This window comes from Egretta garzetta, unplaced genomic scaffold, assembly GCF_000687185.1.
Source record: "Egretta garzetta isolate BGI_Z169 unplaced genomic scaffold, ASM68718v1 scaffold172, whole genome shotgun sequence".
Taxonomy (NCBI): domain Eukaryota; kingdom Metazoa; phylum Chordata; class Aves; order Pelecaniformes; family Ardeidae; genus Egretta; species Egretta garzetta.
Window position 1 is genome coordinate 1,963,160 of NW_009258951.1, and position 25,217 is coordinate 1,988,376.

The following is a 25,217-nucleotide window of genomic DNA, read 5'->3' on the forward strand; positions in this document are numbered from 1 at the left end:
TCTCTGGAATCAGGGTTTGGCCCTCATTCATTATATATTCCTGCATGAAATTCCAGGCTTTTTTTCTGGAGTTGCACCCTAATTTGCAGATTTAAAGGCATATAGGGATTCCACTGATGGCAATTAGAATTCTAAACCTTTGGACATTTGCCAAGCACTGCTAAAAATAAAAATGACACATCAGGGATACAGGTAAAATGATACAGGTAAAATTAAGGTGGGGGTTTTTTTTTGGTTTTTTTTTTTTTGGTTTTTTTTATAATTAAGGTGGGGTTTTTTTTTTGTTTTGTTTTTTTGTTTTTTTTTTTTTTTTTCAAACCAGGAGAAAATGTCTAACATCAGGCTAGGGGGCTGAGGTACTGACAATGATATTGAAACCCCAAAATGTTAGCACTTTGTTGTAGTTGAGAATCCACAGGAGTTTACAAATCGCATACCAGAGCTTTGTGAAGAAACAAATTTAGAATGTCTGGTTTTAAGTTTAGTCATAATCTTAAAGTTCAGACCATATTTGTCAAAATGTCTGCAGAGCTTCATAATCTGGAATGATCCTGTGTTCGGTTTTGAGCAAACATGGACTAGTTTTATGGTGTTATTCTTATAGTGCAAAACTGATCTTTCCATACTTGTATTTTTTTTTTTTAAACTTGAAATGTAGCACTCAGTTTTTACTCTGTGTGTGTATGCATTTGTGTCTGCCCTTTTCTGTAGAGTCAGTTTACAGCTCAGAAAACTTTTCCAGGTCTAATAAGACAAGGTGATGGTTAGGTAAACCTTTGCTGAAAAATGGTCTACACTTCCTACAGAGGTGTTTCAGGAGAAGCCATGTGAGAATGTGAGTCTTGATTCTGTTTTTATTGCGGTTCAGTGTCATCCCCTTCCCCTGTCTATATGTCTAATTTAAAAGGCCATTTTAATTCATAAATTACAGATGCAGATGGTAGATTTTGCTGTAGTTGAAACTGCTGAGCACTTCTCATTATAAACCCCTATTTTTGGTGGTTTAAACTTTGCTGAATTTTTTGACTTCTGATTTGACATTTTCCATGATGTGTGCCTGCTTAGGCTGACTCCTGGGATTGGCGGGTGGTGCAAGGAAGGGAAGGGGTGCTGGTGTGGGTGGGAATTCAGCCAAAATGATTAAATCATTTCTGAGAACAAAGCTAGGAAAAATAACATCTAAACCTTTAAAAAAAAAAAACACACACAACCAAAAAAACCCCCAAACCTCTAAATAGGATGACCTTTAGAAGAGCATCAGGAGCCTTGTGTTTTGAATTAGACACACCGAAGATTTGTGTAGGTGGTCCTTGTGTCAGGATCAGTTCTGATACCTCTCCACATTTTGCATATTCATTTGGAGGAAGGTTTCACATCCAGAAAAAGTTTCTAGAGGCTTTCTGGAGCTCTGCTGTTAGTAGGCTTTAACCATTTTTTATTTTTTTTTCCCTTCCTTCCGAGCACCCTCTCCTGCAGGTGTAGTTGAGCCAAGCACCCACTGCTGGCTCCGAGCAGGGAGTGGTGCCCCTGCGAGGAGAGCGAGTTAGAACTCGCTTCTGAATGCCGTGGGCTAGGTTACCCACAGGGGATGCAGAGGAACTGGGAGAAGGGAAGGGGAAGGGTGAGAGTAGACAGTAGGGATGGGGAGTGAGTTTGGATGTACCTCAGAGTCCCTCACCTGGGGTTTGACTCTTTGAAGCTGTGAAACGTTACGTTGCAGCATCACGTGTGGGGACTGTTGGGGCTGTGTGGGGCAATGCTGCCCATGGTGTGGGAGAGTAGACATCTGCCTGGCCGGGCTCTGCTTGTTAGGGATGAGTGTAGTTTCTGTAACGAATGCAAGACATCCCCAGCACATGCTTGGGGTGTGCTAGGGCCCAGGTTGGCTGAAGGTTCCCCCAAGAGATGCCACCTTGTGTTTTCTCCTCCCCCTTCAGCAGGTCGCCTCAGGGGTTATTTACTTAAGGCGCCTCAGATAAGAGTCCCGTGGGATTTACTCAGAATTAAAGATGCACCATAAGGGGTGCAGTTAAGTTTAAAAGGACAACTTTCTTTAATTTTTTATTGGAGGATTGCATGGGCAGGATTGCACACAAGTGTGCATTTACAGTATGTCCTTGTTTCTGCGGCTGCCAGGCATGTGCAGCTTATGGTGAGGGGATGTCTCTGAGCCCCTTGTTTTCGTTGTGTGTTCCTTGTCTTCAGTCCTGGAGAACATTAAATGTTAGCAAGCACCGGTCAGGCGTTGATGTTCAAGGCTTTGTGTGATCTCCTCTCCTTAAATGAGGAAAACATATAACAACCTATTAATCCATCTGTTAGGAAGCTAATGTTTCAATCTATATTGTTCATATCCTTGTATCTTTTCAATCAGGAAGGTTGTCAAGCATAGAGTTACATGATTCCTTTATATAAGGTTTTTGAGCCTACTTTCTATGCAGTTACAAAAGTAAGGCTTATTTGCATGTTGTGCCCACACGGACTCTCTCTGTCAGATTTCCCAGGGTTGGGTGCAGTGGGAGAAAACTGGGAGAAATTTCACCCACACTTAGGTGGGGGAAGGTAACTGTAAGCTTCCTGCAGCGTGGGATGGTGCTGGGGGAGCAGGAGACTTTCCCTCTCCCAGGAGAAGCATCCTTGCCACCGCGTCCTTCCTCCGCCGCCTGGCGCCAAGCAGCCCGAGAGCAGGATCAGGCCACCAGCGGAGGGCGGGGGTTGAGCCCCGCAGCCCTGGGTGGCAGGGAGGCACGGGCAGAGCTCTGGCTGCAGTTCCTCCTCCCAGTCCGGGCAATGACGTCTCCTGTGGGCAGATCTCCAGAGGCATGTTCAGGAGTCGCTGCGACGGCTGCGTTGGAGAATGTTTTGGAGTGGATTCCTTGCGTGAGGGATGTGGCTCTCACGGGCTTCCCTCTGTTAATAAATGTGCTGTTAAAGGCACCAGAAGTTCGAGATTTAATTTTGAGTTTGAGTTTAGATTTTGTGTGTTTATGTGCCTGCACAAGCCAGACGGATGTGCATGTGTGGAATTTCTACAGTCGATGTATGATAGCGAACTGATGGGAAATGCTGGTTTTATCATGATTTTCTATCATCTATGTGGTGGTAGACAGGAAAAAAAATCCCCAAAACACTTGCAAACAGTTGATTTTCTTTCAGCTTATCTTCGATTGTGAGAGAAGCATTCAAAATCAACGTCAGAGGCATGGTAATGAGCAGATGGTACAAATTAGTCCTCGAAGAGTTTTCCTCTCTTGCTGTGTGCGGCTGCCACAGTTACCGTTTTGGTATTGAGGTATGTCTTTGAGGAGCAATCTTTGAGTGGTGTGTTTGCCATCCTTTAATCACGTAGCCAAAAAGTTTTTTTCATGTACAAACTAGGAAGTTTAGTATTTTTTCTTAGTGCTTTTCATGACTTCCATTGACAGGTTAAAATTTTTTGTCCCATTGTGATGTCTGCATTGTAAATGAAAAATATGAGTGATCTTGGCACAGGGTAGTTAAAAATTCTGAGCAGAAACAGCTATTTCTATTGGAAAAAAAAACCCTGAGCATGACAACTTTTCTGTGCATATATGTGTGTGATGCAGTGCACACTTGCTCTTCCCCGGGGCACTACACCTTTGCAAGAGATTCCAGGTCCAGCTGAAAAACGTAGCTCTCCAAAGAATAAACAGACCAAACCCAGCTTCTTGTTCCTGCAGTGCAATGGAGGGAGTCATGAGTAAGTCAGGCGGGTGAGCTGCAGCTGGGGACTGGGTCAACATCGAATGGCACCCTTGGGTAGCTCTGGGTTACCCATAAATTTCACTGCAACAATTTTAGGGTAATTCCTCTGACTGGTAGGTTGACAAGGCAAGACCCGGTACTTAGTGTGACTACAAGACTTCTTGGTGTCTGAGGAGCTGGCTAGGTTTGTCTGAGATGTGATGCGTTGCAAAAGAACTAACCAGTGCAGAAAAAAAATTTGCCTCATGCGTTTCCATCCCAGTTCAAAGTGTATCAAAAGCGAGAAATTTAGTGTCACTTTTGAAAAAGTGTGTTGGTCAGTATATTTTCCCCTGGGTACCTTACGTAGGTTTTTGTTGTTCTAATATTGGTAATCTGGTGGAGTGAGGAAAAAAATACAATGTTTTTTTCAAAGCTTGTGAAGTAATTAAAAAGTTATACAAATACATATTGTGGAAGTGTTTTCATCTCTGTATGCCACTGTGCTTTCACAGCCTCGGTTATTTAGATTTATGTAGGCAAATACCAAGCCATGCTATGTAAGGAACTGAATGTTTTTGCCATAAATGATAAAAAATCTCCCACAAAGCTCCCACAGATTCCCTTCCCCTGCAGACTATTTCCCTTCCTTGGAGGGAAAAGCCTGCAAAGTCTCAGTTTGACAAAGAGTCAGGGAGCTCTGAGAGAACCATATATAAATAATATTTTATGTATTTCTTTAAAAAAAAACAAACAAAAAAACAAAAAAACAAATGCAACTTTCTCCTGTAGTCCCTAAGGGCTGGTTCGGGCTGAGGGTGCCCCCAGCCCCTGCTTTCAGATGAACATTCAGGCTCCCCCAGGTGGTTGGGTGCTGGCTGCTTTGTGGGACTGGGGTGGGACCGCTCTTGGGGCAAGGGGGAAATAAATGGAGGTAAATACGCTCCACAAAGGTGTGTTTAAACTCAGCAGGCAGTTTAAAGAGCTGGCTAGTCCTTCAGTTTAAATATAATCCTATGTGATGGTAGAATACTGTTACTGTAGATTGGTGGTCTCAGAGCAAGAGAAATTACCCGCAGCCTTGGAGAAGGTTCAAAGACCATGTATTTAAAAATCTTTCACCCTGAGAGATTCTCTGTTAGGACTAAAAAGAAACACAGTGGCAGAAAGGTGAAGCACATGTTATTTCTGTTCCTGTATCTTCTTTGTTAAGTAAAATGAAAGCATTCAGCTTCCAGAGCTGTTGCCTGAAAGCTTTTGTGGGTACTTTATGCACTGGTGTGTTTTTCCTGTACAGTGATAAAATCAATCAATCAAAAAAAAGCGCTGCACTGAAAAATACAGTTTAAAAAGATACTATATTTATATATAGAAGGTTGGTGGCTCTTGGCTATTACCTTTGTACAGAGAGAAATGCTTTATCATCGTGCCAAAATCATAGGAAAACCAACAAATCATTCTTTCTGGATTTAAATATACCCCAGAGTTTCTAGACATGTATGGCTCCTTGAGTGTTCTTATCTCCTTCTGCAACAACAGAAAGGCAATTACTAAAATCTCAGTCAGTTTGGTATGTATGCTTTTGGTCTGCACCATGTTATTTCAGAAAAGTCCTGAGGAATGTGGTACAGTGTAACTGCGCTATTTAGTTTATAGAGGGATCCTCTTTAAACACTTGCTTACATTGAACATCACATTTTACAGAGGTACTTTGACATTTGGTGGCTAAGAGTGACAAATAATCATGCTTAATTTTTAATTTTATAGAACGTTCCCTTTAAGAAATCATATATATATATATATACACATATAAAAATACATAAATTTTACTGACGGTTTTTCAGGCTCTGTGCAAATCTTTGAGGATTTGATCTATTTTTTTTTTTTTTCTTTAAATCTTCTGCTGCCCCCCCCCCCCGTTGTTGGAATAGAGTCCTTCCTTAAGCTGCATATCGCCTTCAACGCTTTGGTTTGTGAGCTGGTAAATACACAAGAGAGCTTCCCCTCAGGATCTCAGTCTTCTTTCATGGGCTGGTGGAGGCCAAGTCAGAGAGACTTGTGCTGAACTTCATCGTGTTGCTTCTGAGGGGTCTGCTCCAGCCGAGGTGAGGCCATCATTTGTTTCCAGGCACTTCAGGCTGGGTTGTTGAGTCACGTGTGTCGTGCCTGGCTTCGTGAGAAACAACAGCAAATGAGTTTGACTATTGAGTCTGTTGGATAATCCGTTCAGAGAACCATGGCTTGGAGCTCCAGAACGTGTTGTTCCAGTTATTCCTCTGTCTTTTTTTGAGATCCAGATAGGTTGTATCACACCATAATGCAATCACAGCATCAGTTGAAATAGCACATCATCAATATATTGGCAACACGCAATAATGTTTTTATGCAGAGAAACACCACTTGGTATTTTATGCTGAAATCTTTTTTCTGTTTTATTGCTGGTTGTCATCTGTTCAGTTTCTTTGAGACTTAATTCTTGAAAAACTTTCTGAAAAGCACATTATTTTACAGACCTGAACCTACACTATGTTTATACTTTCCCGAAGTGTATTTGATCTTCTGGATTTAGAAATTTCAATCTCACTTGAAGTTTTCAGCTTGAGCTGCAGTTTTTGATACAGCTTTTCTTTAAAGGGTAGGCAGAGGAAAAAATAAATAACGGGATCAAGGCATACGTTTGCAGCAGACAGTACAAGAGTAAACTCCTTTGCATAGAACAGCGTTTTTTTTGACTGGCAGTTGAATTGTGAGCTGGTTTGACTTACAGTGTATGGTATTCTGCAGAGGTGATAAGGTACAAAGCAAATGACAAATACAAATATGATACTGAATATATTACGGCTGGTTTTTCTTTTGGTCACATCTGAGTTCTTTCTGAATTTTTTATAAGAGCTATATATTTTTTTTGAAATAGAAGTGTAAAAAATGATTAGCAGAAGAAAAACAACCCAGAATATCCCCGTGCAAATATAACTTGATGCCTTGTGCCACTGTCTGCCAAGCTCACTTTTAAGACCTATACATTTTCTGGAATAATTGTCTCCAGTGATTTCATTAGTTAAAATCATATTTGGAAATGATATAATTATTAACAATAACCATATGATTATAGAGACCACCTTACTGTAGTTAACAGTGTGAACAAAGGAGGTGAACAAAGGCTTTACAATTTTGTAGTATCTGTCAAAACTTATGAGGCCAAAAAATGTTATCCCAATGTACATGTTTGTATAAAAAACAACAGCAGAGTATCTACACACAAACGTGTTGAGCTGTGGAGGTGCAATTTCTGAATCGGCAAGAATTTTGAAAGGAAACGTCAAGCACATTAGGAGATCAGCAACAACGATGTTTTTGAGATAGATGATAAAACTCTTTTTGCTAGAAACATATAGAAAGATCCATGCTGCCACACCATTGAGCAAGAGTCCCACTATGAAAATTAAGCAGTAGACCAGGGGAATGACTGTCCTAGTTATTACTGTGCTGTGACTGCAGTTGTTTCCCAAGGAGCTGGTGCTGGAGTTGAACATCTTACAATATCTTTTTTCCTAGAAGCAGAGAGAGATAATCTCAGTAAGATAAAACAATGCTATGCTTTCAATTAATTAATATAAGATTTCTACTCTTACTTCGAAATAAACTCGGCAGGCTTCTCAGAAATCACCACATGGTCATTTCCAGTGGGGATGCATAGTAAGTATTTTCCAAGTGGTGCCATCTCACTTTTTTTATGATGTTCAAGGGCATACTGCTGTTTTGAACAGAGAATCCATTTGCTTTTCTGTTTGACTTTAATCTGTTGTCTTCAAGCCCTGTGCTGCCCCTTTTTTGCAGGTATAAGCCTACGTGCTTGTAATTAGGAGGGGGACGAGCCACAGTGATTTTGTGACTCTAAATGCATCTCATTAACCATTAAGGACCAGTATATATTTTTAGCCCTGGTTTACCAGGAAGCACGTGAGGGATATGAATATTCATATCAATACAGTAGAAGTGTTCTGTTTTGTATACAGGCATAAACCCCACTCTTCTGTTAGTCAGGCATGGAAGTATCTAGTGTATGCCAATATTTTCTAATGCTCACTTGAAAGAAAACCTTATGTGCAGCTAGCACAGTTTGCTTTAATCGTTTACTTTTAGTAGCATGAGATACAGGAGCGTTGTCTGTGTGTTAGCATAACGTAGAAGCTAGAGCTGTCCTCTCAAGTCTTTCAGATTGAAATTTTAGAGCATCTCCAAGAAGAAATCATATCTGCTGTCTGCTTTTCTTTGACAGAATGTTTACGGGGGTGGATTATCCTCTGTAGGGAGAGCAGAACAGATATAGATACAATACTGCTGTATTTGTCAAATGAAAACCTAGGCAACTGGAAAACACATGCCATGGATCTGGGAAAAAAACCCCACCCTGTCTTTTAGAAAATAAGGATTTCCTTATTGCCACAGTTCAGGGTCAGTAGCTGATGCCTCTGTGTAGCAAATTGGAACTGGAATGCAATCTTGCAATAACTAGAAATGGAAATTTTCTTTTAAATAGGTAAAATTGTTTCCTTTGTTATATTGTTTTCTGTATCTCTTCTGCAGACACTGGAAAGGCTGACCAGCTTAGGTGCTGCTCTGTAACTTGCATGCATAAGTGGAGCAATGGAGGAGGTGTTACCCGTGTTCACATGCAAAGCCTGCAGTTAATCTCTTCCTGGTAGTTCTACTGTAAGAAGACCTGCCTATCTTTATGTTTAAGCTCTAGTCATCGAGGCATTTGGTTTTGTTTGGTTGGGTTTTTAAAGGAAAAAGATGGTGACAAGAGCAGGTGTTATAATACAACTGCCATGTGAGTAGGTGTGTTAGGATTTGGAGGTGATAACAGGTAAGGTTTGGGGTGATATTGCTAAAGCTAGAATGATCTCCACTTTTCCTTTTGTATCTTTCAACTATCTGCTAAGACAGCTGGAAAGCATCAATAATGATTGGCATTTTTATTTAAGATGGTAACAAGCTGTATTTGAAAACTTCTCTTCCCACTGCCAAAATCCAAGCTAGACTCTGTAAATCTTTCAGTATCGATGGCTTGTCCTTACCTTTCTCGATTTGACTGTTGTGGTGCTTTTTGTCAAGGGTCTAGAGCGCCTTCCATTCTCAGGGCCTCTTCTCTTGCTGGGAGACCTATGGTGAGAGACAGGAAAATACAGTTGTTGTGTATTATAACATAGGACAGTGTAATTCTGCGGTGCTGAGGGGTTCCCACAGTGCAACGCCTATTTAGACAGTCTAATCCTCAGTACTGCAGACAAGTCTTCAGACCTTTCAGCGGGACTTCAAAATTGGTTAGAGACAGAGTCATAGAACAGTCATGTTCAACCTACAGCCCATCACTGCATGAGTAAGGCTAGAAGCTTTTGTGTCCCCTCTGCCGTGCTTTACGTCACTTGCGTTCGTGATCAATTTTATCTGCTCTTTTTGTTACCTAGTCACACACTCAGCTCCTTCTGAAAGGCCTTGTCCCTACTGCTCTGAATAATTCAGCACTGCTAGCGAACACTGTCACCAGCCTGTCCCATCCATCAGTCGTGGGTCCCAGTGTGGATCCTGTAGGAGCGAAGGAGATGGGGTACCATGAGGTCTAACTCCTGTGCTCTGGTAAAGAATCAGCCTAGCAGAGTGGCCTTCATGCAGCTGCTTGGTGCTTCTGGATCCTCATAACCACAGCCACCGCGATGGCTGCACTCCTCTGCTGATTTGTGGGTTGCAGAGATGGGTTGCATGTAGGTGGCAGAAGGCATGCTCTGACTTCATAGAGGAGCTGCCCTTTCATGCTTGTTCTGGTTGCATTCTTGTTCAAGCTGCCCTTTAACCTTCGTAATGAGAATGTCCTCTTCTCTCATGAGAACTTGTGGTGGCTCTGCCAAGTGATACACGGCTTGAAATAAGCATAGATATTCATCCCTTGTTCCACATTGGGGTTAATCTGGAAACTGTGAATACTCCTCATTTGTTATTAATTGGTGGGTCAATTTAGGACCTTTTTGTCCAAATGCTACCTGAGGTGATGACTAAGCTTAAGGATTCTCTTTTCTTTTTCCTTTTTCCCAATTCTTAAAACATTGCTGGTTTTTTTCGTTTGTGTGTTTGTTTGGGTTTTTTTGCTGCTGCGTAACTGCTTCTATTTGCTGGCATATATTGGAGGGTTTGTATTAGCACCCAGCAATTTGTGATTGTATGTGAGAATAGTCTTTCATACTTGAGCAGCATTTCATATTCCAGTGCTTGGTCCAGCATAAAGTATATTTATTCTATGTAAATAATATCAACTAGTGTAAAACCAGCAAAATTGATTCACCATGTTAACAAGATTGATTTGGTAAAATATATAAAAATTTTGAACATTCTCAGTTTGTAAATTACATTGTCTTGGCAAAATACACAAAAGTGAAGTTGCATAAACCGTTAAAAATGCTTAGTTACTTCTGTACTCAAACTCCTACGCTATCATTTGTAATCCCTCCAATATCATTAAGGCACTTTTTCTTGAATTCTGTAACTTGGCTATCAAATTTCAAAGTTCATGGCTGCTTTACTGAAAAGAAGAATAATATTTACAAATTTTTTTTTTTTTACCCTGAATAATAATGAAAGTTCTGTCGCACTGAGTTCACATTTTAGCTATTTATGGAAATTAATGCAGGTGCTTGATAAATAAATATGCAATGCAATTACTGGGTGTGGAATTGTTGACTGTGACTGTCCCCAGAAGTCTCGTTTGAACTGCAAAATGGAGTTTATCAGGTAAGAAGATCAAATGTTATCTGATGTTATGAGAAATCTAGAGAAAGAGGGGAGCACAATACACAAACCGCAGCAGCTGCGAATTGTGCTGAGTTGTGCTGAAAGAAGAATCTTTTTTTAAGATTTTCTTTCTAATGTGGTAGGAATATTGGTAGTGGTCTGAACTTGCAGTCCCAGCCACGGTGGTGTAATCCAGTCGGAAAGCAGCCCCCAGTTTGGATGTGTGTCCCTGGCCCCTGCAGTGCGAGCTGCCTGCCCTGCTCTCCGGAGCTCCTGCTCTGAGCAGAGTGGGTGGGCGGCCACTGACTGGAAACCATTAGGGTGGGCTGCTGAGGGTCTCCTTGGGGGGCTTAAAAGGGTGCACACATGCTCACTTGGTCGTTAGGAGCTGGACCAGTGGAGTGAAATAAAAGCAGGGCCTGCTAGCTGTGATTTGCAGGTGGTGGGATCCTGTCTCTCCGTTCTCCGGGTTGCTGTCTGAAGGGGCTCAGCTGGGTGTTCTGGGGGGTCAGAGCTGGCAGGGGCAGGTGAGGGCTGCCCAAGGGAAACCCGTCTCCTCTGGTCGCCTGGGCATTTCTCAGCCAGTGCGTGCTCAGGGCTGGTCTGTTCCCTTTCCGCATCTCCACAAAGGTGCCTGACCTGGCAGCCGGTGGGGTAGGTACCAGGGTGGAGACGTTCAGGGTCCGTGGTTGTAATTGCTGGGCTCCTTTGGAAGGCATTTTTTGCAGTGACTACAGAGATATGTTGGTACATTTGACTACTTGCAAGTTTGCCAAGAGACTAAGATTTCGTTATTTTTCTGTTCTTATTATAACATTTGTCATAAGGCAATGTCTGGATTTTAATACTTAAGAGAATAAAAGTATGCAAAATATACTACGTACTATTTCAGCCCTTCAAAATGGCGTATTGGGTGGTAGTTGTTTGTCATAGAATGTAGTGGAGGAAAATGGGATGAATAGTCAAATTAGGATGACAGAAAAAATAAAATAGCATTCCTGTTGCAGGAAGTAGTAAGTGAGTAACAGAGATAGCACTGTACGTGGTAGTGCTCAGTGCACACTCCCCCTGGCACGGCTCAGAGGAAAGGGGGATCGGTAAGCGGGGCAGTCGCTTCTAGAGGGTGCCGGTTCCTTGCTGCTGTGCCTTCCAGCTCTTGCTTTCAGGACCACTCGTGTCTGGTGTGAGAAGACAGGACTGCATGAGACTTGTTTCTACTCATGCTGCTCATTGGGGTGCGGTGAGAGTAGCATCCCCTGTGAAAGTGGCTGAGAAAGGCTGTGTGTCCTGCGAAGGTCACTGCTGCTGCGTCCTCATGAGTAGCAGTGGCTCTTGCCAACCCAGGCAAGCCTTGGTGACACTGCGGGTATGTCCTGTCTGCAGCTGCAGTTAGTAAAGGGGAAGAACAGAATTGTAAACAACTCTGCATTTTAACAGTACTTCTCATTTTGATCCAAAAAGGCAAAATTCAGGATGTTCTAGTGAGGCAGTAGCAACTAGTGATGGAGGGGAAGTATTTTTTTTCGTGCTGTGATGTTTTGTTTACAAACTCCTGACTTTCCGCACGTGGGATGAATCAAACAAAAAACTGGACTCGGACCTCTTCCAAGTCAGAATGTCATCCTTTGGGGCTTTCTTAAGATCGCGTGCCAGTCCTGATGGTGCTGTTGGGCCTTGTGAACTGTTGGCCTTGTGTACCGTCTTTTTCCTCCCATGTACATCTCATCCACAAGCTCTACACAGTTGCCCCTTCTGCCAGTGTCCCTACTTAGCATAGTTAATGCCTGTGCAGAGACTACAGTCCTTTGAATGACCTGGTAAGCAGGGACCCCGTGTCTCCTAGCAGGTGGCAGCACCCTGACAGCCATTGCATCCATCGGTGGCCCTTTGCTTTGCACTGGGCAGCAGCAGGTCCTAGCCTGGATTGTCTTTTCTTCCTCATCTCTTAGCAAGTCAGCTGCTCCCTTCAGCTCAGTTTGGAAGAAATTGGCTATAGCATCTAACCTTTAAAACCTTATTTTAACAAAAACCATGGAATAAAGCCGTGACATCTTTTCTGACATCTCTTCGTTGGTGAAGATTTGAAGTTCTTTGTATTACGCAGCCAATATTCATAAATCCTTATGAATTAATGATTGTATCTGTGTTTCTCATTCCTTATATTTGCAAAAACAATTCTCAAACTTGTAAGTTCAGTGCATTACAAACATTTCCTGCCAATGGTTGACCTGAGAGGAGTCCCACTACCAACTTTCAGAAGTATGCAGTGTTGCCGTGGGAAGTCTTGACTTCTTTACGATTGCGAATGAATTCTCATTTCCAGTTGGATACAAAGCATTTGTTTCTAAAACTGGTGCAGATGTGAGTACTGAGCTTTTGTTCTCTTTGCTCCCCTCCTTCCTTCCTTCCTCTCCTCTCCACCTGCTCACCCTTTAAAAAAAGAAAAAAATGTTGCAAGCTGACATTTTCAGGTAATCTAGTGATGAGGAAAGTAAACATTCTTATCCCTAGGTTATATCAAAGCAGTGTAGCATATTGCACTGCCCTGGCAGGCGGCAGGGGCGTGGGTGAATTAGGTGAGTGAGGGGGCATGGGGAGGTGCAGACCCCCTCAGCCCCACACCTTCCAGCTGCACTCGCCTCTGCTTGGCCGCAGGGTGCCCCGGCTGCACCAACAGCCCGCCCACACGTCGCTTCTGCTGAGGTCGCAAACAAAGCCTAAGTAATAAGACTGACTGCTGTTGTCTTGGCAGGAGAAAGGGTGCCCCGTAAAATGGCACCAGTTAGCGCAGACGGCGTTTAGCATTGGCAGCATTTTATAACAGATTTTCCTGACCAAAGTTATTGCAGGCAATTAGATCATACGCGATGTTTTCTTGGCGTGCATGATTCATTTCTGGTGTTCTGAAGGACAAAGTGAGTAAGGAGAGCCAACAGGTACAAAGAGCTGCTGTAGATAAGATTGTTTATTTCTTGTTAAAATAGCAGGCTCTTTGAAGGACAGGGTAAGCTTGTTTGGTTACAGTGTGAGGACATCTCAAGGTAGAATTTTATTTCTGTCTTGCAAAACCCACGGGTAATTGTTTAATTTCTTCTTATTGTCCAGGAGTCCTTAGGCTACTTCTGAAATCTGAAATTTAACAGCCTAATTTTCCTGAGAAGTTACATTTTGCATTCTATTTTTTTTCTGATTTTTAAACAAGGGTCTAAGTTATTCTAAACCCACAACCTTTTAGCATTAAAAGATTAGAGAAGTATCTGTGTAAACCCTGATATTCACACTGAAACTGGGCAACGCTTTGAGCTGTTTGCATGTAAATAATTTTCAGATCTAACCCAAATATTCTAGGTTTTTAAAGTAAGCCTCAACCCCCCCCCCCCCCCCCCGAGCACCTTGCTTCCACATCAGTTATAATATCTGAATTAGGGAGTAGTGGATGTTAAGAGGAAAAGCTAGGACCAGGGTATTAGGAATGATCAGTTTATGATTTGATATTAGAGGATTAATCAGACCAGCCTTTAGAAGCAACTGTCCTACCAAATTTGGAATTATCCTAGTGTGAGTATTTCAATAAAACATTTTAATGATTAGTCTTTTTATTTTCCCAAAACTTGGTATTTAAAAGAAGTAAAATGTTGTTCAAATAAATATTGTTACCTTTAATATGCTATTTTAATAGTAACATTTTAATTTAAATATTTGATTTTTAATTATATTTTCTGATGTTTTAAACGGAGTTTTATATAGTTATGTTTCCTCAGTCATAAATTAAAAGAAAAGTAGTTGCTTAAGAAAAATATCTTTTGCTAAGATACACAATACAGAGCAATCCTTACCTGTAGATCAGCAGTCTTTGGTGGTGTAGCTTGAGGCTGTTCCATGTCTCAGACTAATAGGCTTGAGAGTTTGTCTGACTTGGTTTTCTGTATTTGCAGTTATGACCACTCATTTGTGTTCTAATTAATTTGTGGTTTGCTAACGTGTGGATGATTTCCTGTTCACCTTACTTGTCAATTAAAAAAACCAACTATACTGGTAGTTATTTAAAAATTAAAAGAGAATTTTTAAAAGCGTTGGTAGCGCACAGAAACACGTAATGAAAAGGCAGAGTCTTTCACATGGAAAGAAGCATAAAACTGTATGTGTGGCTCATCTTCAGCTGTGAAACAGATTTGCAGAATAAGCCCTTTACAACTGCCTTGTAATATAAAACACCATAAAAACTGTGTAAGCTGCGGCAGGTTCTGTTACTTACTGGCAGGAGTGCAGTCCTCTGCTCTGCTTTACCCATTGGCCGCTCCTTCACAGCTGGGTAGGCTTTAGTTCTTTAATGATATTATCTTCATTATCTGCTTCAGTAGTGATAGTGGTTCAGAGTGTGCTGTATCTCCGCAAGCAGAAAGTTGAAGAGCTGGTGAGTCGTGCCTTACTGCTTTGCCAACTGTGGTCGAGATCTCGAGTGCTGCAGATGGTCAGTGCTATTTTCGTGTACTTACGCGTACTTCTATGAAGATCAACGTTGAACTGGTTTCAAGAAAGACACATTTGTGCAGTTGGCAAAGCAGTAAGTGATCTTAAGTTAGGGCTGGTGTTTTCTTTTCTTAAACTGTTCCCAGGCCTAGCTGTGACCTTTTCTGTAAAGCTTACTACGCTGATAGCTTCTGTTTTTGTTAATGGGAGTGTTCTGAACTGGAGTGCATGGGGTTACATTGTGGTTTTTCAGGGTGTGCTGAAAGGCTGAAACTTATCACTTGGGATAAGTCATGAATCTTTGGTGTATGGCTTTTTTCTTTTTCTTATTTTTTTTCTTTTCATTTCTTTTCACCTTAATCGCCTGTCTGTCTTTCTCCCTTCCTGTTCTTCCCATCTGTTTCCTGGGAGGCTTTAAAATCAAGCACAAAATTAGTGGAAACGTATGGTAATGGAAAAGCTAGTATCTTCTCTATGAATCTGAGAAAGCAGTATATTCTGAGAGAGATCTGTGGTTTCGGGAGGGAAAGTGAGGTTTATATGTTTATTTTCAAAAAAGTGATATGTAAGTTGTGTACTTTAGTGTTAATAAACAGTTAGTACATGACTTGAGCTCTGCTTTGCAGTGTGTAATCCAAACCCTCCATTAAAGACACAATTTCCTCAGGGACTTCCCTTCTGTGAGTGTTTATCACCTTACGAGAAGGGGGCCCAGAGGCATGGACAAATGAACGTACCTTCTGCTAATGCATTGCTGCTGAGTATGCATCCTTAACTCAGAGCCAGCGCATGTTAACCTGAATCTGTAGTCCCTTCCTTCCCCCAAAGTTCATTGAATCTTTCTAGGTAAAATAAGGGTGTATCTTCAGAGACATTATTGTGAGTACTCTTGCCCCTCTCTTATGTCTGAGACTCCCAGATCAAAGCCATAGTGGTCAGTTATTCATTGCTTTTGGGTGACGAGCTTGGATGTTCGTTTCATTGACAGTTTTTAACCTGCCTTATATTCTGTTTCTGCAGCAGTGTGAGCATTCAGCCTTTCTGAGAATCTGAATCCGAGCTCTTTGGGTCTGGTAGGCAGGTGCTGTGATGTCAAAGTTTGGTTTCAGTTACTGTCTTGGGTGTCAGAGGCAGGGGCATGCTCTGGTCCCCTCTCAGCTGCCTGGCACCGGGCTCCTTCCTCTTCGGACGGTCTCCTTGAGATGCGGCAGCTCCTGTGGGGACCCTGCCGACAGCAGCCTGCTTTGCTGGCACTGCTTCTGTGCGCCCCCTTGCGCTACATCTGCCCTGTGGGCTGTAGCTTTAGGATTCGTGTCCTGTGGACTTTGTGTGTCACACCTCATACCGTCAGGCTTCAATTTCAAGCAAATTGAAGGAAATCTGTCTGTCCTAAAGAGTCATAGCTCTTCACATGCCTCAGGAGAAGAGAGGGTTAAACTTATGGCTTAGAAAGTTGTGGTGAGTGCCAGAGGTTGCAAGTTTTAACCCTCCTTGTGAGGGACGATCACCTGTAGTCCTGGGAAGGCTTAGAGCAGCACCTGCACGTCCCTTTAACTCTTTTTCCTCCTGCCCTGCACCCATCTCACCAGCGCAGCCCTTCCAGCACACCTGCCCTGTGTGACCTGCCCTGCTTTGTTCGCAATGCCAGCTGCTCCCCTGTGTGTGTGTGCACACGCATGTGCATGTCCAGCATCCTCCTGTGCCTATACCACACTCGGGCCCTTTTCTCTGCCTCCTGGGGGAGGCTTGGTGGAGACCAGCCTCCTGTTCCGCTTGAAATGCGGTTGCTGGGACATGTTCCCTTACCAAGGCTTAATGTGATGGTGAGGGTTTCAGGCAGGGCAGGGGGCCCTGCAGAAGCCTGTTCCTTCTCCAGTTCATCATGGGGTATCATTTTAACTGAAGCATGTTACAGAAAAATACAGATTCCATTTCCATTCTCGTTCTCATTCCGAGTGTGGAAATCCGCTAGAGAGGAATCACACCTGTGAGCTGGGAGCCCAGTTTCACGCCGTGATACGTGAGTTGGTGGCAGCACAAGCTATTCCTTCTTTACAGCTGGTCTGAGGTCCCGTGGCAGCAGACCTGGGCTTTGTGCAGCCTTGGAGGTAGCTCAGGCTGTCGGCCATGTGACAGGAACACAGCTCCGTGGGTGAAGTGCCGCCATTCCCAGCCTGTGCTCAGGCAGGCGTCCTGCTCTGCTCCCGCTGGGGTGTGGGTGCCACCATCTCCTGGAGAGACTGTGCTGCCCAAAGCTGGTGCTGAGGGATGCCCGTGTCAGTGCATCTCTGGGCTGCTCCGAGCCATGAGGCCTGCTGCCTGTAAGCCCTGCTGGAGCTGGCTGCTCTGGGCTGGGCTGAGGAGCGAGGAGGCTTGTCCAAGGGCAAACCTGCCCTGTTTGACTCTCCTCTGGCCTTCTGCAGCCGGGGGAGGATCAGGCAGGATGCTGCACAAGGCTTTTCAGGTGCTCCCCGGAAGGCACCCAGTCAGCCAAACTTTTCATCTCTTTCCATCTACCCTATTGCCATCTTTTTGAATCAAAGACAAGAGGAATGGTTCAGATAAGAATTTGGCTGATCACAAGTGCTTTAAAAACCTCTGTCCCTGTGAGACAGTTTATAATTCATTCTAAAAAACCCCTTTCTTTGGATTTTTTTGTTGTTGTTGTTTTTCCTCTATCCAGAAACAGCAGCAGAAGCCCCAATATCCCTTTTGGGACCAAGGTCAGCTTTCAGAGTGTGACCCACAACAAACTTTTTCCAATCGCTTCCTCATCTAAGCCTAAAATTAAAATAAGCAATGTTCCGTTTGTGTCCAGATTAAATCCTTGCAGAAGAGGAAGAAAAGTGCAGTCTGCCAAGACAAGTGAGTATGAAAAAGAAACGTAAAATAAAGGATAAGAGGAACTTCTTGGCAAAGCAAAATTGTCCACCAACCTCAATTAATTCTCTCCCTCCCAAGGGCAGTTTTCACTTTATGGGCAGCACCCCAAACTTTCTGTTAAAGCAAGCTATCGTTCAAAGACCTAGCAAAAGGGAAAATTTAAGCAGTGAGAAAATAGCTTAAACATTCAAAAGTCATTCCTATTGTTTAAAGTGATTGAATATTTAGCAAAGAACTGAATAACCTTTTTTGCTGATTCATCAGAAAATCAGGACTTGAGCTTGCAAGCCAACCATTTGGATCAAACTGCCAACCTTTGTGTGACAGAAATAGTCTTTCCTATGGGCTAATATGTCACTGAAGGACTGGGCTCTGGTAGAGTACAATGCTACACAACAAAACTAAGATTCTTGTTTGAAGACTGAGCGCCTCATAGCAAACTGGCAGTGAAGTCCAGAGCACAGCTCAGGCTGGTTGCCAGCTTCCCCAGGTTTCTTTCAGCTTTAATTACCGATGCAGAGCAGGTAGCTTTTTTCTACTTTCTTCTCCACACCTGCCTGCCCGGCTGTTTTCCAAAGGCACCAGCACACAGGCTGCTTTCCTCAGTCTCCTGTGAGCTGCAGTAACAGAAGCAGGGCCTTTACCCTCTGTTTCTGCTTGAAAAGAAACTGAGGAGGTGGTTACAAAGCAGATCTAAGCAGACATCAGGATTTCCAAGGGAGACAGCAAGTCTGCTATCACAACAGGCTTGTTGCAAAGGGGTCGAAGGCATTACGCTGTGGCGGTTCCCCAGTCATAGGCAAAGCGGGGAGAAAGCACCGTTGTTTAGTAGTACATTATTTCTACCCCCAATTTTTATTTTCCCGTTTCCCCGAAGTGGCCCAAAACTACCTATGTGCTTTCCATTGGCAGCAGAGGTGGCTGGGCACCATGTTGGGCCTGAAGGTAGTGATGTGATGTGGAAGTGGGACTCCTGTCAGAAGAATTGCTTGGTTTTCTGGAGATGGCTCTTACACGTCAGCATGTCCAGGGCTCATTAACATTACTTGTATATGTGTGAGAACAGAATTCTCTTCCTGCCACATCTGCATTACCACTATTGGAGCTTCTCAGGCTTACTGCATCTAGGCTCAGTTCATGCCAGGAGGTGTAGATAAGCAGAGCCGTGCCCTGTTCCTGGGTACAGAAAGCTTGAGCTAGATCTAGCTCTCTACAGCTCAGACCAATTTATCTTTTATGTTTTTCTGAAGCATAATGTTCCTTCTTGGGCTGGTTAGCTGATTTACAGTCCGATCATAGGCCTCTATCCTTGAATGACTTGGTAATTTGTTATTTTTAGTCTATGACGTAGACCTGTCCTAGCTCACTAAGGTGGATGTGAGCACAGCCGAGTGATCTGGAGTGCTTGAGCTGACTTTGCAGTATTCCTGCCGTGGGGAAGGCAAGGCTCAGACCCGAACGTCCCGTCCTGATGCAGGTCAGCTCCCTGGTTCTGCAGAGCAGGAGCTGCCCTTTTCCTCTACGTGGTCCCGTCCTGGGATTGGTTTTCTGTGCAGTCTCACTGTTCTGGTTAGAGGGAGAAATGCATCACTCTTATGTCTTCATCTGAGTATGAAAGAGAGAAGATCTCGGTTTTCTCTGGGATGTCATTGGTGAATAAGCACTCCTCAAGGTAATAACCAGGTGACCATTAGGAAACAGATGTATTTGAGCTCTGTACATAGTTGTGTATTGTCCTTCCTTTTTGATGGAAACAGCTATGGAAAATTTCAGTCATGGGATTCTGTTGTCCTTTTATTATAAATAAGAACAATAAAATTCCTCTATGCTTTGCTTACAGATTCCTTTTTTAGAGTCATAAAATCCACAGACCCACACTCTGGGCTCTGCAGGTTCTTAATTGGAAAGTCCATGAAATTACCTGTTGGCACTCAGCGTTGTTGCGCGTTAAATATCTTGCACCATCAGGGGATTTGCCCATTAGGTTTACTCTTTAATTTTCTTTACTAACCAGAGGTTTCCTGGAAATGTCACATGTGGCAATCATCTCAGCAGTGCAGTGTCATCTTCCTCGCCATCTGCCCTAACACGCTGATTAACTGATCCTGCAAGCCTCCGACTCTGCACAGAATTGAAGTGACCAGTGCTGTGGGGGTGTGTCTTACTCTTCCGAGAAAGATGTTTCTTCATGGAGAAACCTCATGATTTTTATGTGTGGTAGACTATTTAAAGTCTCTGGCTTTGCAGCAGGTAGGAGTGTAGCTACATGTGAAATCCCTGCAGTCATATCAAGACCAGGCTCTGGGACTGCGAGGCTGTAAATGGGAACTGCCAATTCTGCGTGCACTAAAGCAGTAAGTCTTACGCAGTTGTCATCTCCAGTTATGAATGTTGTCATCAGTCACGAGAGGTACATTTGTCAGTGGGACAGAATGTGTGTTTTGGATACTTTTGGCTCTTAATTGAAAGCATGTGGACAGAGTGTGACCACAGTACACACTGATGCCAGGGCAGGAAGAGGTGAAGCAAAGAGGTGATCTCCAGTATGAGGCAGTTTTGATTGCATGTTTGGGTTTTGATTGCATGTTTGCTATTCCCTATTTGAAAGGCTCGATTTGAATCGAGAGTCTGACTTGAAAAATACCAGCTTGCTTAAAAGGCGTTCTCAGTGCTTTCTAACACTCGGTTCCTCTCCTGGGGTCTTAGGTCACGAGTTGCTCTCGTGCAGCCTAAAAGTGGGGCTGTGATGTTGTAAAGTAGGTATGTCACTTAGTTTGGATCATAGTTGTCTGGATATCCTTTCCCATCCCTCCCCCTGCTGCTGCGCTCCCCCCCACCCAAGAAAAAACAGAGAATGCTTTGAAACAGGAAACGAAGCATCTTGTTCTGGTCAACCCTGATAACATTAAGAGAAAGCTGTCTTACAGTAGGGCTGGCTGTGACTCCTCAGCTGAGAGTTAGGATACATCAAACAACATGTGCATTGCAAATTATTGCTGCCTGTCCTTATTTTTCAGCTTTCTGTGATGGAGTTCTGGAAGTAAGCACTTCTGGGTTGTTTGGTGGGTGAGTGAACGTTTAACAAACTGTAGTTTTGTACTGACTTTGTTTCTCTGAAGAAAACAATACTAGGACCATGTTTATGACTACTGTAGAATATTATGTAAAATCATTTCTACTGAGTAACTCAGAATAACAATGTAAGTGGATTGATGCTGCAGTTATCTCCACCGGTTGCGTTAATGGGGATCCAGGTTTGCTGATTGGCTTTTTAGTTGACATAGTGAAGACCAGAGTCTGATGCTCTAAGGAACATCGTGCGCCTGTTCTCTGCATGGGCAGGCTTCCTGTTAATCCCCAGTTGCTGTTCCCAGTCCCATGACTTTTCAGAGCAATACCCACTGAAACGTCATGAGATGTTTTTAGAACAACTTTTGTTTAGCTCTACTTACGTAATGTAATTGCATCCCCAGAATGAGAGTACGGAAAATTTATTAAACAGAGCCTGCCTTTGAATGGAATCTTAAATTCATTCTTTCTTTGTAGAGGGGAAATTTCTTTAGGTTGAAGTCAAAAGCTGCCATTTCATTCTTGCAAAGTCAAGGGTTGTTTTCTGTGCTTTGCAAAATATTTCTGGGTAGTTGAAGCCAAAGTATTTTAAAATGAGTTGAGTGAGATATTTGGATGGGCGGTGTGACCCTGCTGCTTAGGCTTGCAGTTTAATGCTGGAGCTCACAAACTTTATTGCCCAGAAGGAAATAAAAAAAACCTCATTTGCCTTTAATAGTGAGTGAAGAACCCTCAAAATGCACCTTTTCATGTTATATGTTCAAAGCTGTTCCAATGGCTTTAAATAACCATCCTGTGTTCAGTTTGGTTAGTGACATCTCCTTTTTCCCTCTCACTTCTCTTTATCTGTAGTATTATTTTTCCATTTTGTTCATTGTTTGAAGCTTCTGATGACTATCATTGTACACAAAACACAATACAAACTAAACAACACTTTATGTATTATCAAGTTTGTTACTTAATTTGAACAGAGTGTTTCCACTGTGTAGTTCTAGCACAGACTATTGGCAGTGGAGTTTATCAAAAGGCTATGTGTGTGAGTAGTTTTATATAGATGTAGTCGTAAAACAGACGCATGTGTTTAATATGACCATGCACTCTTCTTTGCCCAAAATCTAGTCTCTTCGTTATTTAAAACTTGATTGTATTCTGATAGAAACATAAAATTGCTGAACTCACTCAAACCAATCTACTAATTAACTCAGAAATCTGTTTTTATGGTGGTCAGGAGTCATTGCTTAGGAAGAAACTAATAAAAAGGAAGGCAGATTGAGCGATGCCCACTCTGGGGGTGCTCTCACTGTAAAGCACTCACTGGTTTATAGACATCCAGAGCTCCAGGCTGTGTGTGGAACCAGGATGTTTTATTGCCCCAGTATATCCAGGATCTTGTTTACATACATGTTTTTTGCAAAGCTTGTTACCTTCTTCAACAGGAAAGGGGAAGACACAAGATGAAACATGTAAGCCCCTGCGAACAAGCTAGCGCTAATATGTATACCTTAAAAATGGCTTATAATGGAAGTAGTTACCACTAGCTGGGGGTGGAATTTTAATTTAAAGCAATACCCAATGCAGATACAAGCCCAAGTTAAGAGAATGCTCTTTTCCATGTAGCTGATCATAGGAACGGACATACCTGGTGTGCTTGGAGCAGCTGTTTCTCTCCCGTGGATCAGGCTGGAGGGCTGTGCCGGCGGTGGGCGCCGGTGCTGCTCCCGTGCAGAGAAGCTGCAGCGAGCTCTGGCTGCCACAGAGTTTTTGAGCAATAGAAGAAGCAGAACACCACTTGCTGGGGGACCAGAAGTGAAGTGTCACTGGTCTTCCTCTTTGAAGATCACGAGTAGCCCATGTATATTGGAAAAGGAAGTAAATTCTAAACAGGCAAAGTCATCTGAACACCAGTTGAAGTGCTAAAATATGTGGATGCTATGTGGTTTCTCTCTGAAAAGTTGGGCTGGGGAGTTCAAGCTTCATAGCCATTGGTATGAAATTGTTCTAGAAATGGTAATATGCTGAAAGGTAACAGGATCCACGGGGTGAGCATCTTTGGGAATTACTTTTTCATATTTTTATTTTGAAATTATGCCATTGTAAGATTGCCTAATGGCATGGCTCTACTTCTTAGTATGAAATGTCATTCTTGGTTAAAACTTCTTAGAATTGTTAAACTAGAACTAAGTACATCAGTCACAATGCTGCCTCCAGTAAAAGATTGAAGTGTGCAGCTCTCCATGAGTATGCGAAGTCCCAAAAGAAGGGGAAATGCAGTGTTTTCAAGTGTAAGCTGCTGTTCGTGATGGATTAAACATTGCAGCACAGATAATTTTTTTTGTGTGCTTCAGAGAGAAGTAAGCAGTTGTCCGGGGCAGAGGATTAAGAGCTTAAAGGGCGAGTGGGACGTCTCAGCTCTGTGTACAGTTTCACCCTGTTGGAATGACAGTAGACAGCAGGGCAAACTGAAGGGTCACTTTATTACGCAAACATGGATATTTTTCCAAAATGCCAACCAAACTTAATCTTTAAGGATCTAAAGATACAGCTGCTATTTTGAAAGGGTTAGAGAGCAAGCAGTGAGCATGATTGCCAGAAGACCCCTGCTGTATATCATATACTTTTGGTGGCTTAAGAACAAACTGATAATGTGTTTTACCTTTAGCCATCCAAGTCTTCCCCCAATATCCAAAATTCACTTCTGCTGGTCTAGCCATCATTTTATTAAAATTATTTGAGCTTTTTGTCTGAGCTCAGTGCCTATGAAAGGAAACCTTTTCTATGGTCCTGATGATGGAGTTCTGTATCAGAACCAGAGACTATAGATTCATAGACAGAGATGGGAGAAAACTGATGGCATATCGGAGCATATCTGGTGACTGAAAGGGCTGGTGGTGGTGATTTGGTTCTTCATGTGTCTGATGACTTGAGTGCAAGTTGGTGTGGCAGCTCTGAAGCCTGGGGTAACAGGAATGTGGCTGACAGATTCAGACGTTTTTTTCTAGATTAAGTATCTTACGCCACCATACCACTGCCATATATAAGCAATATCTCTGACTACTCACCTTCTTTATAGGTCTGTGCCCCATTATCAAAACCTTCTAACGGAGTAGTCAGTGCTTCCAACTCTACTAAATGTAAAAACACGTAGATTGTTATTATATTTGTGGCCAAGCTCTGTGAATTAAAAAAACAGGATGAAAAAGATAAATATTTTTACAGAATAATGCCACTAGAAGGCATGCTAATTACAGAAGTATTGCAGGACTTCTGGATTTTGTTTTTTACCCTGTCAAAGCTGCCAGCAAATACTTTCTGCCTAGTTTTGTTTTGCTGACGGGTAGATGTCTACGCATCAATATTGAGTAGCCTTCAGAGGCCTTACAAGGATCTGTCTGAAACTTAAGTCATCAGGTCTTTGGCAGTATTTAGATGTCACCAGTGTCGCTCACAATGTAAACATTTTTGCCTTGCAGGGTGGCACAGGGTCCAGTGGGGAGAGCTGAGGAATGGGGCTGACGCACATTTCATTGTCCAGTCACGGTTGCGGTAGTTAGGCAATAACGATTGCTTAATTCTGGTGTGTGTCGATACAAAGATATGTTTTTAGAACTCTTGGGGTTCTAGTTTCCTTTTTTAAGATGACTAGGAAGCTGCACTGGTAGAAAGCCACAGTGAAGGTTATTGCTAGAGAAACCTCGAAAGTAAAGGGCATAATATACATAGTGACAAAAATCTTGCACAAGTAGCGGTCCGGAGCTGTCTCTAAATACGCATTCGAATAACATTTCTTCCACAGTAACTCCATAGCATGGAGATTTCTGGCGGGACTACTCAATTACAATGTAATGCAAAGCTTCGTAAATGAAAAAAAAAAAAAGATGTTCCATGAACTGTGTGCTCCTTGCATTCTTGGGTCTGATCTGCTGTCATGCCTCCACCTGGAAAACCATTTTTCACATATAGCATCCTATAAAAAATGTGAGTCTCATACTGCACAACCAAAATGTACCTATGTTTCTGTCGATCTGGTTCTCTGAAATAACAGTGATAGATCAGGGCCTGAGACTTTTCCTATGAACTTCCTTGCATCTTTTTCTTTCAGGAATAACTTTCAAGGACCAAAATTCCATGTCAGATCCAGACAAATTAAATATAATTATCTGGTATTTGGGGACTAGGATATTATTTTAGAATTCATTTGTAGTCCTGGGAAAAGATTTCACAAACAGTGTCTTCAAAGAACTGTATATGTAAGTGCGTGTATAAACCAGTGATAAAGGATTACCACAGATACATCCTGTCAAGAT

At 42.6% G+C, this 25,217-nt stretch overlaps 2 protein-coding genes across 3 annotated transcripts in view; one reads left to right on the plus strand and one right to left on the minus strand.

The window, feature by feature from the left end:
- MED12L (mediator complex subunit 12L) overlaps positions 1 to 25,217 on the plus strand; it is a 143,844-nt gene that overhangs the window by 36,387 nt on the left and 82,240 nt on the right. The window lies entirely within an intron of this gene.
- LOC104122213 (P2Y purinoceptor 14) lies at positions 5,700 to 17,959 on the minus strand. 2 transcript variants are annotated; one of them, XM_035889999.1, is made up of 3 exons: positions 17,898 to 17,959; positions 8,787 to 8,871; positions 5,700 to 7,256 (listed from the first exon to the last, which is right to left on the minus strand). In XM_035889999.1, the coding sequence occupies exon 3, from the start codon at positions 7,236 to 7,238 to the stop codon at positions 6,225 to 6,227; it is 1,014 nt and encodes a 337-aa protein (XP_035745892.1). In that variant the 5' UTR covers positions 7,239 to 7,256; positions 8,787 to 8,871; positions 17,898 to 17,959; the 3' UTR covers positions 5,700 to 6,224. The 2 variants fall into 2 exon arrangements, with proteins under 2 accessions (XP_035745892.1, XP_009632606.1); XM_009634311.2 differs by lacking the exon at positions 17,898 to 17,959 and having other exon boundaries at positions 8,787 to 8,996.